Raw genomic sequence first — 16796 nt, forward strand, 5'->3', positions numbered from 1 at the left:
TTGATTTTTTAAATAAAATCCCTTTACTTGATGATTTTATGAAAATACATTACGTTTTGGTTGATTTGTTTAACAAAATTCATTGTCATTTGAATTGCCAGAAATCTCAAATATGTGACTTCTGATAATGCCATGTGAGCTGAAATGGAAATGTCACGGTTACAGAATCGCATTTTCGAAAAATCTCTCCTAAGATTCGAACCCAATTTGTCATATGGCATTGCCAGAGCGTTACAGAATTCCCCTCCTGGATCCTGATCCTCAAGATACCAGAGTTCTATTTCGTTTGTGAGGTCAATTATCACTAGTATTCACCAATTTCTGGTCCTATAAGTTGATCAACAACAAAGTCTAACAGAGTTTTTAATTCATGGACGTGCAAATGAGTAATTTCAAACGGATACTTGACTTAGAGATACTGACTTGATTGCTTGATTTCCCCGTCCAAACAGGCTTAATCTAAGCGGTAGGTATCAATCATATCGAAGTCGTACCCTGTACAATATGAGTTGCAACAGATTGAACAGCCAATTTCAAAAACAAAATCAACAAAGATTTAATGCACGAAAATTATGAAATAAGATAAAACTTACAAAGTCGGACATCGTAGAATATCCGACAAACCAATTAAGAAGTTCGAATTTAATTGATATTGCACAAATTTAGTAATTGTGCAATTTTAGAATACTTTGAAGATTATTTAAATTGATTTAGCCCAAACAGAAGTAGATTTTGATTCTCCAATAATGTCTTGAATGAAAGGTAAATGGCACTCTATTTTCACAAAGAGTCCTCGATGTTCGAAGAATTGAAATTCAATTTCGAATTTTCATACTAAATTTTCGAACATGGTAAGGAAAATTTATGAAATATTGCGCTAAAGAGCTCGCAAAAGAGTTACTCAGTGATTATGAAGTGATTTTTGTATAGTCCCTTAATTGTAAAATGCTTTGCTTGGGGCATGAATAAATGTTTATTTATTATTATTATATTAAATACTGAGGCAAGAACAGTAGGGGGAGGCTTTGATGTTTCGCACATACGCTACCATCGGACACTTCGAATTTCTCCGGTATTACTTTATAACTTTCACTGATGGCTATATATTTTAGTAGCTAGTCTTAAATCACACCTTTCCTGAAAAAATTGGGAGTCTAATCCTTTTCCCCTAGTTTTAGGAAACAAAAATTAAAAACAGGTCCAAAACTGTAATTTTGCTGTGCAATATTTCATACGATTGTGCAGAATTAATATCACTTTTCTGAAAAACTACTATCACAGAGGGTAGAAGGGTTATTAGGAATCAGATTTAAGTAAAAATCTTTTAGGCTGAACAGGCACTTTTTGTGGGTGGAACAAAATTCACAAACTTGACTCAGATTCATCGATCGCACATAGAAGACATGGCTTCTCTCACATTTTCCAAGAAACTTCATTTTAGATGCGATCCCTCATATTCACATCTATTGTAATCTACCGATTTGATCCACCACTAAAAAGGAAAACTTAAAAATCGTAAAGTTGATAAACAAGAAGTAATTTGACTCAAATAGGTTGCAGTTGAGTAATTATTAAGCAATTTTGGATTTCTTTGATATAAAAATATTTTTCAAGCTTGCACAAACTGAATGTGCAATGAAAGAATCACATCTGCAATAAGCTCATACAGTTTACAACTGCTTTTTGACAATCTTTGACATAACCTCACTATTGTGTTGTTTTGCATGACAAAGAAAAGAAATTGTCCGTAAGAAGATGTTTTGTGAAAATTTTAGCTTGTTCACCTGCTGAAGCTCAATATCTGTGCTAAATCCCGATTCCTGCAGCTGCAGGAACAGAGAAATCTTCAATGATGCGCATTCAAACGTTTTTGTGCATATCCGGCTCCGTGGAGGAATGGTGGAATCTTGTGTGGTATTCTCGCTTGCTGAGTTTTAGTCAATTTTTAGCTTTAAAAACTTATTGATTCGTGTAAATTTGGTGATATTTGGACTTTTCAAGAAAGTATTCATCAGATTTAACCGTTTCCGGAGTGAAATTCTCGTAGAATCAAGCAAAAAAATGGTTTTTAATGTCAATAAAACATCTCTCAGAAAAGTTCCAAAAAAGTGATATTAAAATGTTTTATTCCTTATAAAAATGGTTTAATCAAGTAAATTAGAGTTCCCTTTAAACAATGATGTGCAACTTTTAGTGTCCGGTGCAAAATTTACGGTGAAAATGGGGTGTTCAATGATGGCGTGAATCGTGTGCGATAATAGAAACTTGATTCATCTATCGGACAAATCGCCATTAAATTTTCATTTTCCTCTGGAGGAAAATCTAAGGATTTCCTGGGATTTTGTTTGGTGGGATTATGAACCTTATAAGTAAGACATTTTTTTGGCATAGTTGGAGAATCCATACGGTTTGCATGGTAGTCAGAAAAAATCAATGAACTTGAACATCATTTTTGTGTGCGAAAGTTCAAAGCCTCCCCCTAAGCGTCGTCGTTCTGTCTGTGATGACCGTCACATTTCGACCCTTGAGCAATTCGAACAGGATGTAACTTCCGCCACCTTGCAAAAGTATTAAAAGAAGTAAGAAAGTCTCGTTTTTGGATGCTCAAATAAATTTTCGAATTTTTCAAGACCTAGGGTAGGGTAAATCAAGCTAATTCAAAACCTGCTCCAAATGGAAACTTTTCACTACTCCAAATGGAAACGTCATTGTTTTCATGATAAATATAGTATTTAATTGCTATATTTATATATTTTCTATACCTCAGTTTCATTATTTAGTTAATTTTGCTCCAAATGAAGCGAAAATAAATTCATATTCACAAATTTTAATTTGTTAATTTCTCAGAATAATTAAAAGTGTACCTTTTCACCATCGAATTTTTCATCGATCGACCATGTTTTTCAATGAAAAACACAATGTGGTGACTGTTGTTTATTCGTTTTTTTTTAAAACATTTATGTAATATTTCTGGCTAATTTTAGTTAAATTAAGTGCTAATCTTTATTGTTAACAGTACGTGAAGTTTTCAAATGAAATAATTACCTATTTCGTGAACAAAAAGGGTTTTTCTGAAGTGTCTGCAAATGCTTCAATAGGAAACCACGGAAATATGATTTTTTGGAGAGATTTTCTTATTGTTTTAGATGAGAAAGGAGAAAATACCAGGAATAAGAACAAATCCTACGTTCAAACGCAACTCAACAGGGTTTTGGAAGCCTTTCGTTGCGGTTTCACTTACACTGTTTGTCTCCAATTAGAAAATTTCCCTTGTTTCCATTTGGATTAATTTGTTTCCAATAGAAGCATTTTACACTCCCGTATTTTTCTTGTATTTAAGAAGTTTTCAAATTATATCTAAAGAATTTTCACTAAACAGTAACATTCTAGAAGAGTCAAGGAGCAAATTTATGTAATTCTCTTCAGAAAAAAATATGAACTTAATGTGTTGAATCTCCTGTCAAAGTTAAAGCGTCTGGAAATGGTTTTGAATTAGGACATTTACCCTACTTCTGTACGGAAAGATTTTGTATCAAGTTTAAAGGGAACTGTCGAAAATAAAATTTGTCCGACATTTCGTGCTGTTCGACTTTCCAATGTTTGCCCTATTCTCGACAAAAAAAAAAAATAACGAAGAAGGTTTGGACTATTCTGGCATTTTAAGTATGATTTTTGGCACCGTAAAACCCGAAGCTAAAAACCATGTAGCTGTACCAAATTTCGGCATAGTTGCACTCAAGAACCAAATTCTTAAGTTTGAAAAGTAATATTTTTAAATAAGAATTGAATTTCTTTGTTAGTTCTTTTTAAGGAGTGTTGCTTGGAACCTCGTAGATAGTTCATCGTCTTTTTTTGAATAAAAATATAGACGTAGCTTTGGGTAATATTTCGTCCACCCTGATTCTCATAGTTCCTTGCACTTCCGGAATTCTTTCAAAGTCTTTTTCACATCATTTCGTTCGTAGAAGCGACATTTTTTTGTTTCTTTTTTATCATTGTATAATCTCTAGAGTATGCAAAAACTAAAAATTCATGGAACTTTGAGAAACTAAAGCAGTGAACGATATTGCAAACTGGTCGAAATTTGGCACAGTACCCTTAGAATACCAAACTGATTTAAAATTCCAGTGCAGATATTTTAAATAAAAAAGCAAAGTTACTCATAAATTCATTTTGCAATTAAAATTTTCACATATGTTTTGCAATTATTTGGAACCGATTTTCAGATTTTTTTTTCAAATTTTTGAAATATATTTAAATATTTCGGGAGTAAAGTTGAGTCAGAGCTTAACCATAAAAAGATAAATATGAATTTATTTCGAAAGCTCGTAAAAAATCTCAGCTAAATGATCATGGCCGACTTGTCAAAAGAGTTCAATCTACTAAAAACTTATTTGAAAGGTTAATGAAATTGTAAAAAAAAAATATTTAAAAATAAATAAATAAAAAAGGATTACTACGCCAAATTTGAAATTTATTCAATCCTTGATTTTTTTTTAAATTTTGTTTTATTTAAAAAATAAATAAATATTTTAAAGTCCCTTACATAAAAATCCATCGTATTTACCCATTAAAAATAATTCTCTTCATGTTCCTAGTATTTTTTCGACTCTTTTTTTTTTTAGTGTTAAAACACTCTTTACAATCTTTCATGCATTTTTCATCTAAATAAAAAAAAAAACTATTCTGCGTGCAAAATATTTTGGTTAATTTCTTCACATTTGGAGAAAAGTATAAAAAAAAATTGCAAAATATTACAAAAAAAAACTTCAAAATAAGTACATTGCACGAGAATGGAAAGAAAACTTCCTCTTTTTGTTTTCTTGTTAAAATCATTTTGAATGATTTTACACGGGGGCAAAGTGTCTTTCACTCGATATTTACACAAATATTAGAAATTGTTTTATAGTTTAAAAAATGTACTTTAACGGCTCGGAGTATTAAGAGCTTCATAATCTGAAAATCAAAATTAAAAAAAAAAAACAAAATTACCCACTTTCTTCCTAAACTTTTTAAAAAATCTGGTAATTCGATTTGTTATACAGTGTCGTGTGTTTTCTACAATTGTTCTCTTCTTTTTTATTTATTCTTATTTACCAGTGACTAAAGGGCGGACTTGATATTCATATTTCTCTTCAATATATATTTTTTTTGTTCATTTTAAAAATATTCTATGACACTCTAAATAGCTCCTTTTTTATATATATTTCTCATCATCTAAATTTTTCATGGCACTTTTCCTAATTTTCTCTTTATAGAATTGTGATAATATCTGTAGTTTTTTTTTACTTCCCATTTTTCCGGTGATTTAAGAATGTGTGCATTTTCCTTCAAGGACCTTAACCTCCACTGTTTTTGTTTTTTTTTACTAAATGAGAAGTTTTCTTTAAAATGACTGTGTTTTCTCATTGTTTTACAAATATAAACCTACTGATATTTTTTTTCTCATTTTCATTAAATTGTATTGCACATTATCCGTACATTTGACTTGTTGAAATTTTCTTCAATTTATAAAAAAAAAGAAATCACTTTGTCAAATAAAGTGCTCCTTCTCCCAAATATTACCTTCTAATATGACACAGATATTTCTTTTCTCTCAAATAAATTGTCTCAAACAATTTGCAAAGTGACTCAACGTTGTTTCAAAGAAAAAAAAAATATGTAAGAAAAGAAACTTAAGAGAAAAAACTCACTTTAGAACAATGACGCTATTTCCGCAATTCGGAAAATTTCCTTCGTGCCTTCCTCCGGTGATGTAGTAGTTCATGCAATTGTCCACATCCGCCGGCTATGTTGTCCAGCCCTCCGATATTCGGGGGCGCTTGTGGGCATTTGTGGGTGCATCGTAGTCTGGCAGATGTGACGACATTCCACTCCCACTGCCGCCCGCACTGTGACGGAGGTCAGACACTGGGGAGGGGGCATTTGTTGGTGTTACTGTTCCTGAAATCCCAGACAGGCATAACAGACAGTTGAATAGCTGGACATTTGATGACCCTTCCCACAATATTAACAACTTCTTGGGCCTTATATTAGGTACAGAACGACTATTTACGGCATGTGCAGACGTGATTATTAACTGAGAAACGTTTATACAGGCTTCAGATTCAATACAGGGACAATTATCCATTTAAAGACTTTGTATTTTTTCACAGCAGGTATATAATCTACTTTTCCCAATTTGTGACACGGCTAGAGGCCAAACGGTAAGAGATATCGACTTGGGATCTTCGATGACCCCTCCATAAATCAATATTATCTAGGACAGTCTTTTTGTCTCTCCCCTTTCTCCAAAACCTTGTTTTTTGGTTTATTTCGAAAACGGCTCCTACGATTTCTTTCATTTTCGAATACGTTTTAATGGTAGATATCAAATTTTCAAAAGTCAAGGTTTAACTACTTTGGAGGGTCTATTTTCAACCGATTTGCGCAATGCCCGAACTCGTGACTTATATGCTACACCTCAAAAGTACTTTCCCATCATTTACCGTTAACCGGTACTCAACCGATTTGAATCGATTCATAAATCACTCAATAGGTTCCACAAAATAGTTTGAAGAGTAATAAAAATTATATTCGAACAAAAATTGCTTATCGGTAAATAACCGGTTTATTACCGGTTTTTAATCGATTTGAACTGATTCATAAATCAGTCAAAAGATCCCTCAAAACAGTTTTAAAAGTAATAGAATTAATTTTCGCATAAAAATTGGTTATCGGTTATGAACCGGTCCAATACCGGTTCAAAACCAATTGGAACCGGCTCAGTTTTGTTGGAAATTCCAAGACCTTTAAAATGACCTCAAACATGACCTCATTCGCTTGATAAATGCGCTCTCTAGTGTCATTTTAACATTTGACCTTGAAAAATCGTTATTAGGAATGATTGAACAGGATTTTCGTATATGGACAAGATGTCCGCCTGGGTAATCTCTAAAATATATCCAAAAATGAATAAAAACCCTGTGAAAGAACGCAGGTGAATAAATTAATTGAATTAAAATACGCAGGAACTGATATGACCGCTTTTACTGGACCATATGACTTATAATAACGTTTAAAAGAAAAGTTTCATACATTTTTTTTTAAATATGGATGATTGTCCTTTTAGCTGCTCAAAATCCCGAATGGATCGAAATTCCAAATAGACTAAATTCTGAAGAGCCATAAAATCACGAAGATACCGAAGGCCAAAATCCCAAATGATTAAAATCTTAAGAGAGACAAAATTTTATGGAAAAAATTCCGCATTTATAAAAATGTTTCTTTTAGTCTTCTTTAATGTATTTCCGTGTTTCTAGAAACGTTGATGTACTTTAAGAATATGTTTCCTAGAGTCTATAGATAAACTTCAGTATTTCTTGGATGGGTTTCTGCATTTATAAAAAAATATTACTTTTTTTTATCCTTTTTTATGCTTTTAGAAAGCTTACTGTGCTTTGAGAATGTGTTTCTGCAATTTTAGAAACGTTTCTATATTTGCGTATCTGCGGGTTTAAGTAAAGTTTCATTGTTTTTATGTATGCGTTTTCGCAAAAATAAATGAGTTGAATAATTTTCCAAAATATTAGAAAATGTTCTTTTGCCTCCTGCTAAAACGAGTGCAATTGTGGGAGTAGCTATGAAATGTTTAAGAATTCTGAATTTCAGCTTTTCGGGATTTTTGTGTTCAAGATTTTGACGTTTAGAATTTTGGTTTCTCGAGGTTTTGGCGCTCAAAATTTTGGCCACTTCCCAGCAACGAAAGAGTTCCCTGTTCCACCTGTCGCGACGGTGGCGGCCTCCCAAATGTTCAGAAAGTGGTGGCCATCAAAGAGAACTATTGCTTCAACCGCGTTCGCTTTTTCCCAGCCCGTAAAGATTTACATTGGACAGAACCCTGTTCCGAACGCGTTTGCTGAACGATGTTCAAACAGGGAATTTTCGTTGCTGGGTTCGGGATTTTGGCTTTTCGAAACTTGGAGTTAGGTATTTTGAATTTTGAGATTGTAGCAAACAGGATTTTAGCTTTTGGCATTTTGACGTTTGAGATCTTGCATTTTCGAGATTTTCATACTTTCAGGATTTTGGTGTTTGGGATTTTGGTGTTCGGAATATTGATTTTTCAAGAATTTAGCTTTTCGGGAATTAGGCCCTTTTCGGATTTGGCTTTCTGAATTTTGACTTTTAAGAATTTTGGCGAACGGCATGTTGGCTTCGGGATTTTGATTTTATGGGATTAAGCATTTGGGATCTTGTCGTTGGGTATTTTGGCTTTTCGGGAAATTTGGCGTCCAGGATTTCGGCCCTTAGGGATTTTGGTCTTTGGAGATTTTGGGATCGGGAATCTTCGTTTTTTCCATTTTGTTTTTTACACTTTTATTTTTCTCAGTTTGACTTTGGAATCTTTGTCTTCGGTAATTTTTGTTTTTTGGAAATCTTGTCTTTCATACATTTTGCACAATTATCGGAAATTTTGTCTGTCATACATTTTGCACAAGTATGTTTTATAACTTTCCAAAAATTTCACTTTTCTCAGAAAATTTCACTTTTCTCAGAAAATTTCCCTTTGCCCAAAATGACGAAAATAAAAATTTCTCAAAACACAGAAAATTTCCCTTTGCCCAAAATGGCGAAAATAAAAATTTTCCAAAACACAGAAAATTTCCCTTTGCCCCGACAGGCCATACTGGTACCTTCCCAAAATACAGAAAATTGCCCTTTGCCCTGAAGGACGAAACTAAAAACCTCCAAAAAATAGAAAATTTCCTTTTGCCCCGACAAACGATATTGATAACTTCCCAAAACACAGAAAATTTCCCTTTGGCCCAAAGGACGAAACTAAAAATTTCCCAAAACACAAAAAATTTCGCTTTGCCCTGAAGGACCAAACTAAAAACTTCAAAAAACACCATTGTAATATCATTATTTTATTTAATAAAATATTACCTGTTTAAAATATATATGAAAGACAAGATTTCCAAAGACAAAGTTTGCAAAAAAACAAAAATTACCGAAGACAAAGATTCCAAAGACAAACTGGGAAAAACAAAATAGAAAAAAAACAAAGTTTCCGCAAACCGGAGATTTTGGCCATTTCGGAATTTTGAGAATTGGGATTTTGGCATTCGGAATTTTAGCTCTTTGGAGATTTTGACTTTCGAAATTTTGGTTTTGAAGAATCTTGGTTTTCGGGATTTTGACGCTTTCAGGATTTTGCATTCGAGATTTTGGTGTTCGGGATCTTAGCTTTCAAGATTTTGGATTTTCGGAATTTTTGGCGTTTGAAATGTAGGGTTTTCTGGATTTTGGCATTAGTAATTTTGGCTAATGGAATTATATATAGGAATTACTACTCTCACTCTGGAATTACAGCAGTGAAATGTTTATCAATAGGATCCAAGATTATTCAGCCATATCAAAAAAAAAAAATCGTTGATACTTTGTTTTGGAATCTTATTTTCAGAGCTATTATTTTATAGCTATTTTCATCCGGGAATTTTCACAATAACATTGACATTGAATCATCAGGGATATCCCTAGAAAGTGTTTAAAGAATTCCAACTAACCTGGCGTCGGCGTGAGATGGCCCGTTGAGTTGGGTCGCGACGTGAGGATGAGATGTTGCTGCTGGTGTCCAAGGGCCGCTAAATTGGACGTCACAGACGTCACAGCGGCCGCCGATGCTCCACTCATTGTCGTCACAGAGATGGTATTCTGTCCCCCAACAAGTCCACTTCCACCATGCGGATGATGCTCCCGTGGCGGTGATACAGGTTCGGATTTCACCTTAATTGACAAGGGTGATGTTGAGGGCGGCGGGGTGCTGTTAGATATGGCTAGATGGGGAAGTCCACTGCAAGAGAAGACATTTCCATTGAGATTCTTGTGAAATGCTCTAGAAACAGAAAAGAAAATGGTCCCATAGAAGTATCTCTAAAAGAAAAGTCTTTTCAGTTAGATTAGAATTATAAAACAAAAAAAAAATGGGAGGAAAGAGTTTCCGAAAATTTTCATGTTAGCTTTGTCAAATTTGTCCACGTGCAAAACTTTTTTTTTTTTGCGACGAACCTCGTATGCTGAACCGTTCCCAGATTCTGGTGACTGGTATTCCACGTGGATAGTGACATGCCAACATCTGAGGACGTCATCGAGAAGTCTTGGGCGCCGAAAGAACTCAGCGTGGGGTAGCCCGAGAGTCCGGGTATGGGTGTCTGGAGTGCCACGACGGGTGTATTGAGCGTCGAGGAGGGCTGTCGGTTGTGCTGTGATAGAAGAACAAGATATGGCGCATTCTACAAATTATTTACAAGAACAACCAATTCACTACGTGTGGAAGAAAGATTCACTCACTTCGGCATAACTCACGTCATCCGGGGCCGACATGTGATTGGGCGTGAGCGGTGAGGGAATCACAACGCGCAAATTTGAGTTGGATCTATTTGGTCCTGGTGAATGTTGCTTATGAGACAAATGGTGGGAAGCTGCAAAAGACATACAATATCCAACAATAATCCTTCATCTGCACGATTCCTCTTTAACACACATTTTAGTAGGAACACAATTTGTTAAGAGAAAATACGTGATTCCCTTTTGTCTAGACATTTCAACAATTTTATCACATTCGGTACTCCTCCCACTTAAACACCGACCGGTTAAAATTAAATTGCGCCATTGCGCCGATAAATAAGAAATTGTGGAAAAATAGTTCGATTGTTTTGACGCTTCTTTTTGTTATCTAATAGATCATGTGATAAGAAACAAGCTGGAAATCATTTTTGCAAGGTCTTTTTTTTTTAAACTATCTTAATACTATTGCAATATGTATTTCTCGTTCAAATAATTCAATAACGGAAAATGAATTATTACAAATATCATTTAAAAATTATAAAAGCAAAAAAAACACAGAGGGATTTAATTAAAATTCGTTTACAAAATTCCCTCCTTGATACGAGAGGTAGGTCATAAGAGAAAAATCATACCAAATGGCGCTTTTTCTATTCATTAATTTTTCTGAAGTAATGAATTTAACGAATATACAATTCTAGAATATTTCTATGTTTCTTTCAAAAGGTTTTTGAAGTTTCTAGAAATGTTTCTGCATTTGTAGGATACATTTCTGTGAATCCAGAAACGTGTCGTATTTCTTGGATGAGCTTCCGCGATTCAAGCAAAGTTTCTCGTTTTTTTTGGATACATTTCTGCGATTATAGAAACTTAATTCGTGATTCCTTGAGTGTTTCCTTGAGTCTAGAAACGTTTTTCTTCGATGCGTTTCTGCATTTATATAAAAATGTTTATTTTATGTGTTCTTGAATAATTTTCTGGTTTCTAGAAAAGTTACTGTGTTATAAGAATATGTTACTTGAAGTCTAGAAACGCTTTTGTATTTCTTATGGTGTCTACACACTAAGAGCAATTTTCGTCAAAAATTGCCTTCTTTAAAAAATTCAGAAGTTTCTGCCTACAAGGATAGAGGAAATTTTCATTAAAAAAACGCATTTTTAAAGAAATTTCTATTAGTGTGTAAAGGTCATTAGATGCATTTCTGCATTTATAAAAAACGTTGCTGTGTTTTTAGAATGTTTCCTTGAATCTATAAAAACTTAAGTAGGGTAAATTAAGCTAATTCAAAACCTGTTCCAAATGGAAATTTTTCTCTATTCCAAATGGAAACGTCATTATTTTCATGATAAATACAGTACTAAATTATTATATTTATATATTTTCTATACCATAGTTTCATTAATTAGTTAATTTTGCTCCAAACAAAGCAAAAATCCATTCATATTCACAAATTTTAATTTGTTAATTTCTCAGAATAATTAAAAGTCTACCTTTTCACCATCGAATTTTTCATCGATCGACCATGTTTTCCAATGAAAAACACAATAAGGTGACTATTGTTTATTCCTTTTGTTTAACATTTAATGTCACATTACTGGATAATTTTAGTTAAATTAAGTGCTTATCTTTATTGTTAACGGTACGTGAAGTTTTCAAATGAAATAATTACCTATTTCGGGAACAAAAAGGGTTTTTCTAAAGTGTCTGCAAATGCTTCAATAGAAAACCTCTGAAATATGATTTTTTTGGAGAGATTTTCTTATTGTTTTAGATGAGAAAGGAGAAAAAAAAACTAGGAATAAGAACAAATCCTGCACACAAGAGCAACTCAACAATGTTTTGGAAGCCTTTCGTCGCGGTTTCACTTACACTGTTTGTCTCCAATTAGAAACTTTCCCTTGTCTCCATTTGGATTAATGTGTTTCCAATAGAAGCATTTTACACTCGCACATTTTTCTTGTATTTAAGAAGTTTTAAAATTATATCTAAAGAATTTTCACTAAACAGTCACATTCTAGAAGAGTCAAGGAGCAAATTTATGTGATACCCTTCAGAAAAAATATGAATTTAATGCGTTGAATCTTCTGTCAAAGTTAAAGCGTCTGGAAATGGTTTTGAATTAGGACATTTACCCTAGTTTTTAGATGCGTTTTCGCATTTATAAAAAAAAAAAACTTTTCTTTGTTTCTTGGATGTATTTGCGTGATTCTATAAACGTGGTTAAAATCCTAAGAGAGACAAAATTAGGGGAAAGGCTCATAATTTTAACCAGTTTCTTATTTTGGACACTTTGAGGATAAAATTGGACACTAAAAATAATTTGATTAAAATTATGGATTTTTATTCCAATATTTGATTAACAATGAATTCTATCTAAATATTTGTTCTTTTTGGAAGATTTTAACACGTTAAATTTTGAATATGATTTGAGTTGAAATTGCTTTGTTGAAAATTCAGTGTGAGCAATTGCTTATGAGAAATATGACAGAACTTCATGTTTACTTCAGTCTTATTTAGCTGTGGTGAAGTACTAACAATGTTTCTTCGCTTTTTTTGAGTTATATTATTGAATATTCATTGAATATTGTGTTGATTCACGTTAGTGGTGATTTGTACATTTGACCTGAAGTGAGATTTGCCTTGTGAATTAGATTTTTCGTGTGAAAATGGGAAATTTCCTAAGACATTCACCAGTGAGGTGATACTCCTTATTTTGGACAGGTGTTTTTCTCACGAAATTTCGTGAAGTTTTAGCTTTCGTGATGACTAGGATGGACAAATGCCTGGAGAAACAAAGGAGCATCATCTCTACGAAAGAGATGTAGCGAGAAATGCCTTGAAAGGCTCCCGGAAAGGTCAGGGAATGAGCGAATCCGCACGTACTTGGAGTACCGAAGACAACTCACTTTAATGAATGATATGGAAAGTTTCTGGGCTTCTTGTGACATTCTACGTTTCCCTTACATGAACAGGAAAAGGACTTGGTAAGATTGGTTCATAAAATGAAGAACAATTGGCATCCTGTTGAGGCGGATTAGCTGTCCAAATTTACAGCCAAGTTGTCCAAATTAATAACCAAGTTGTCCAAAATAAGAGTCAAATTCACCTCTACATATCGTCAGTTGGATCGGCAATTAACGTAACTTCCTCATCGCCTCATCAGCAGTTGGTGTATAGTGTGTGTAATTTTATGTTGTTAGAAGAAGTGCTGATGGGGCGACGAGGAAGTTACGACAAGTGCTGATCCAACTGACGATATCAATTTATTTTTAAACGTATATTAAGACTAATTTTTGTAAAAACAAGGACAATGAATAAACCCTTGCCAAGTTTCTAAACAACCCTTCTAAAAAGAGAGTAACAAAAAAGTCAATTAGTATTGAAAATATCGCACTTCAAACTTGGAACATCGATGCTTATAAGCAGACTGTCCAAAATTATGAGCCTTTACCCTATATAGAAAAAATGCTTTTCCGCATTTATAAAACATTCTTTTTGTTTCCTAGAATGCATTTCCCAGTTTCTAGAAACGTTACTGTGATTTGAGAATAAATTTCCTGGAATCTTGAAACACTTCAGTATCCCTTGGATGCATTTCCGCATTTATAAAAAAAAATTCATTGTTTTTTATTCTGTTCCGTGATTCTAGAAACGTTACTGTGCTTTGAGTATATGTTCCTGCAATTTTAGAAACGTTTCTATATTTGCGTGTCTGCGGGTTTAAGTAAGTTTCATTATTTTTGTGGATGCGTTTTCGCAAAAACTAAAAACATTCTCCTGTTTCTTGGATGCATTTCCGTATTTCTGAATGCGTTTTCATGTTTCTTAAAATGCACTACGTCGCTTTAAAACGTTTCGATGTGTCTTGTGTAAGTTTCCGGAATTCTAAATATGTTTCCATAGTACACGGAATTTTACATTTTCGCGATTTTACAATCATTTTCGTGTTTAATGTACGCGTTGCGTTCGATGAGCTTGTCTATATACGTTACCATTTTTCTTGGATATGTTTTTCTTCGATTTTAAAAACATTCGTATTTCTTTAATGCATTTTTTGCTTTTTCTAACATTTGGATGAATTTTCTTCATTTCTAGAAACGTTTCCGTATTTCATGAATATATTTTTGCACTTCTATAAACGTTTCTATATTGCTTGAATTATTTTCGGCGATTAGTAACATTTCCATGTTTCGTGAATGCGCTTCTGTGATTATAGCAATGTTTTCGTATTTTAAAGATACGTTTCTGTATTTAGTGTTTTATGTACACGTTTCAGTAATTCTAAAGACGGTTTTGTATTTTATACGCTTTTTTTTACTTTTAGAAACATTCATTTTCCTTGGATGCATATCCGTGTTTCTAGAAGCATATTCATGTTTGTGTACCTATTTCCTTGAAGTTTAGAAACGCTTTTCTTCTGTGTTTCTTGTATGCATTTCCGTGATTCAAGAAACGTTTTTTTTGTGTTTCTGCGATTATAGAAACGTTCATATGTAATATTTGCGTTTCTGTGAGTCTAATAAAGATTCATTCTTTTTATGAATGCGTTTTTTCTCAATTCTACAGAAATTTCTGAGTTTCTTGAATGCACTGCTTCGCTTTTAAAACCTTTTGATGTTTATTGTGTAAGTTCTCGCAGTTCTAAAATATTCCTATATTTTTTTTTGAATGAGCATTTCTGAATAAAGGAACGCTTTTGTTTCTTGAATGAGTTTCCGTGATTTTAGCAACTTTTCCGTGTTTCATGGATGCGTATCCATAATTATAAACATGTTTCTATATTTTGAGGATGCGTTTCCACAATTCTAGAAAATTTTTCGTTTTTAACGTTTCGTGTTTCGTGTGAAACGTTTTTGTGTTTCATGGACACGATTTTTTTTTTCATTTGTACAGTAAACTCTCGTTCAATCGGCTCTTTCAATTGGGCGAAAAATTTTGTTGAAAATTTTCACGTTTAATTATGAAGCTAATTTGCTCAAATTTGCTATAATTCTTCCTATTTTATCGTGATTCTTTATAATTGAGCGCTTTTTGTGGAATTTACAGAGGCTTTGACGCCTAAATCTATCGATAAACTGGATGACATTTTGCCCCAAATGCCCAATTGAGAGAGAGTCTACTGTAGAAACATTTGTATTTCTTGGTTACGTTACGCATTTTTAAAAACATTTGCGTAATTCTTGGACATATTTCATCGTTTCTAAAATTATTTCTGCATTTTCGTGTTTCATGCATGCGATCGTGTTTTCTAGAAGCGTAATGTCTGTTTCTTGAATATTGCACGGTATTTATAGAAAAACATTTGTGATCCTAAAATCGTTTCCGTACATTTTAAAAGCGTTTCATATTCGATTTCTCGATTCTAGAAAAGTTTTCGGACATAATAGATAAGTTTTTCCCGTTTTTCGATTATTTGGAAACATTTTTGCAGTTATAGAAAAATTATCATTTGAAATGGATGTGTTGTTTATCTTACTTAAAAGAAAACACGTTATATTAAGACTACGAAATAAGCTCCGCCTATAAAAAAGTTTTAGGTTACGTTTTTCCTTTCAAGGGGAATTTAAATTTTCAAATTTCAAATATTCAATACAAAGAAGCTTTAGAACTCTTCAAACAAATCATTTCCAGCATTACCATTAAGAAAGGTCAATTCTGTAGTAAAATAGGCCACGCCCTTCTTCAGAACTTTTAACGAATTGGCTAACATTGAGTGCCAAATTGAATTCCGTTAAATAAAATAAACAGACGCCACTTAAGTAAGTCAAAGGGTAAATATTCATTTAAAAAAATGCAAAATTTCATAAAATTCATGAAAGTTTCAAAAATTTCCTCTACATTTCCTAATTTAATTTGCCATTTTTCATGCATATCCTTTACCAGAAAAATAAGTTAATTGGTTAGTAAAGCTTACGTTTATTAATATGATGCCCACCTAATCCTGGACTGGGGCCCGGACTAGGGGAACCACCCAGTGGTGATGTGGAGTGTGGGTATCCATTTGACATCTCTAGCATCGATCCTGAGGGATACACTGCGAAAAATCAGAGATAAAATTTGAAAATTAGTCAGAAATTAAGAAAAAAAATTCCTGTGATGCAACAAACTCACCAGAATCCGTTTCAGAACTCGATGGTCTCGGACTAATGTTAGTGTGTGCCATCTGTGGACTTGCTTGCAGCATTCCCGCCTCACCGCTATACGCTCCAGCTGCCACGGGTACTGAGACAGGTAAGGCATAATTGCTGCCTGACATATTGACTCGTGCTCCTGCAGCAAGTTGCTGATTTCTTTGGACCATTAACTGGAAATCCTCATCGATCTTGTTGTATTTGGCTTCAGTGCGTGGTGTCAGACTGTACTCAGCTTCCGGCTCCTCCGTTTCCGGCGACATCACTCCGTTCTTATTCTCCTTCTTGGTAAGTGCCTGCAAGTGTCAGTGGACGGAGCTCACAACGTACTGGGAAATT

At 33.5% G+C, this 16796-nt stretch overlaps 1 protein-coding gene across 37 annotated transcripts in view; it reads right to left on the reverse strand.

The window, feature by feature from the left end:
• Positions 1 to 4596: 4596 nt before the first annotated feature.
• LOC129803988 (myocyte-specific enhancer factor 2) overlaps positions 4597 to 16796 on the reverse strand; it is a 105396-nt gene continuing 93196 nt past the window's right edge. Inside the window, exons 5-11 of one of the 37 annotated variants that reach the window (XR_008751917.1) lie at positions 16438 to 16738; positions 16241 to 16360; positions 10333 to 10463; positions 10051 to 10274; positions 9549 to 9877; positions 5694 to 5943; positions 4597 to 4956 (exon numbers count right to left, since the gene is read on the reverse strand). Coding sequence is in view for 23 of the 37 variants with exons in the window: in XM_055850899.1 (XP_055706874.1) it covers positions 5789 to 5943; positions 9549 to 9877; positions 10051 to 10274; positions 10333 to 10463; positions 16241 to 16360; positions 16438 to 16753 (1275 nt within the window). In the remaining 14 variants the exon portion in view is untranslated. Of the gene's footprint in view, positions 4957 to 5323; positions 5944 to 9548; positions 9878 to 10050; positions 10275 to 10332; positions 10464 to 16240; positions 16361 to 16437; positions 16754 to 16796 lie in introns of those variants that run through there. The other 36 variants (XR_008751925.1, XR_008751918.1, XR_008751915.1 and 33 more) reach the window with 36 other exon arrangements.

This window comes from Phlebotomus papatasi, chromosome 2, assembly GCF_024763615.1.
Source record: "Phlebotomus papatasi isolate M1 chromosome 2, Ppap_2.1, whole genome shotgun sequence".
Classification (NCBI taxonomy): Eukaryota; Metazoa; Arthropoda; class Insecta; order Diptera; family Psychodidae; genus Phlebotomus; species Phlebotomus papatasi.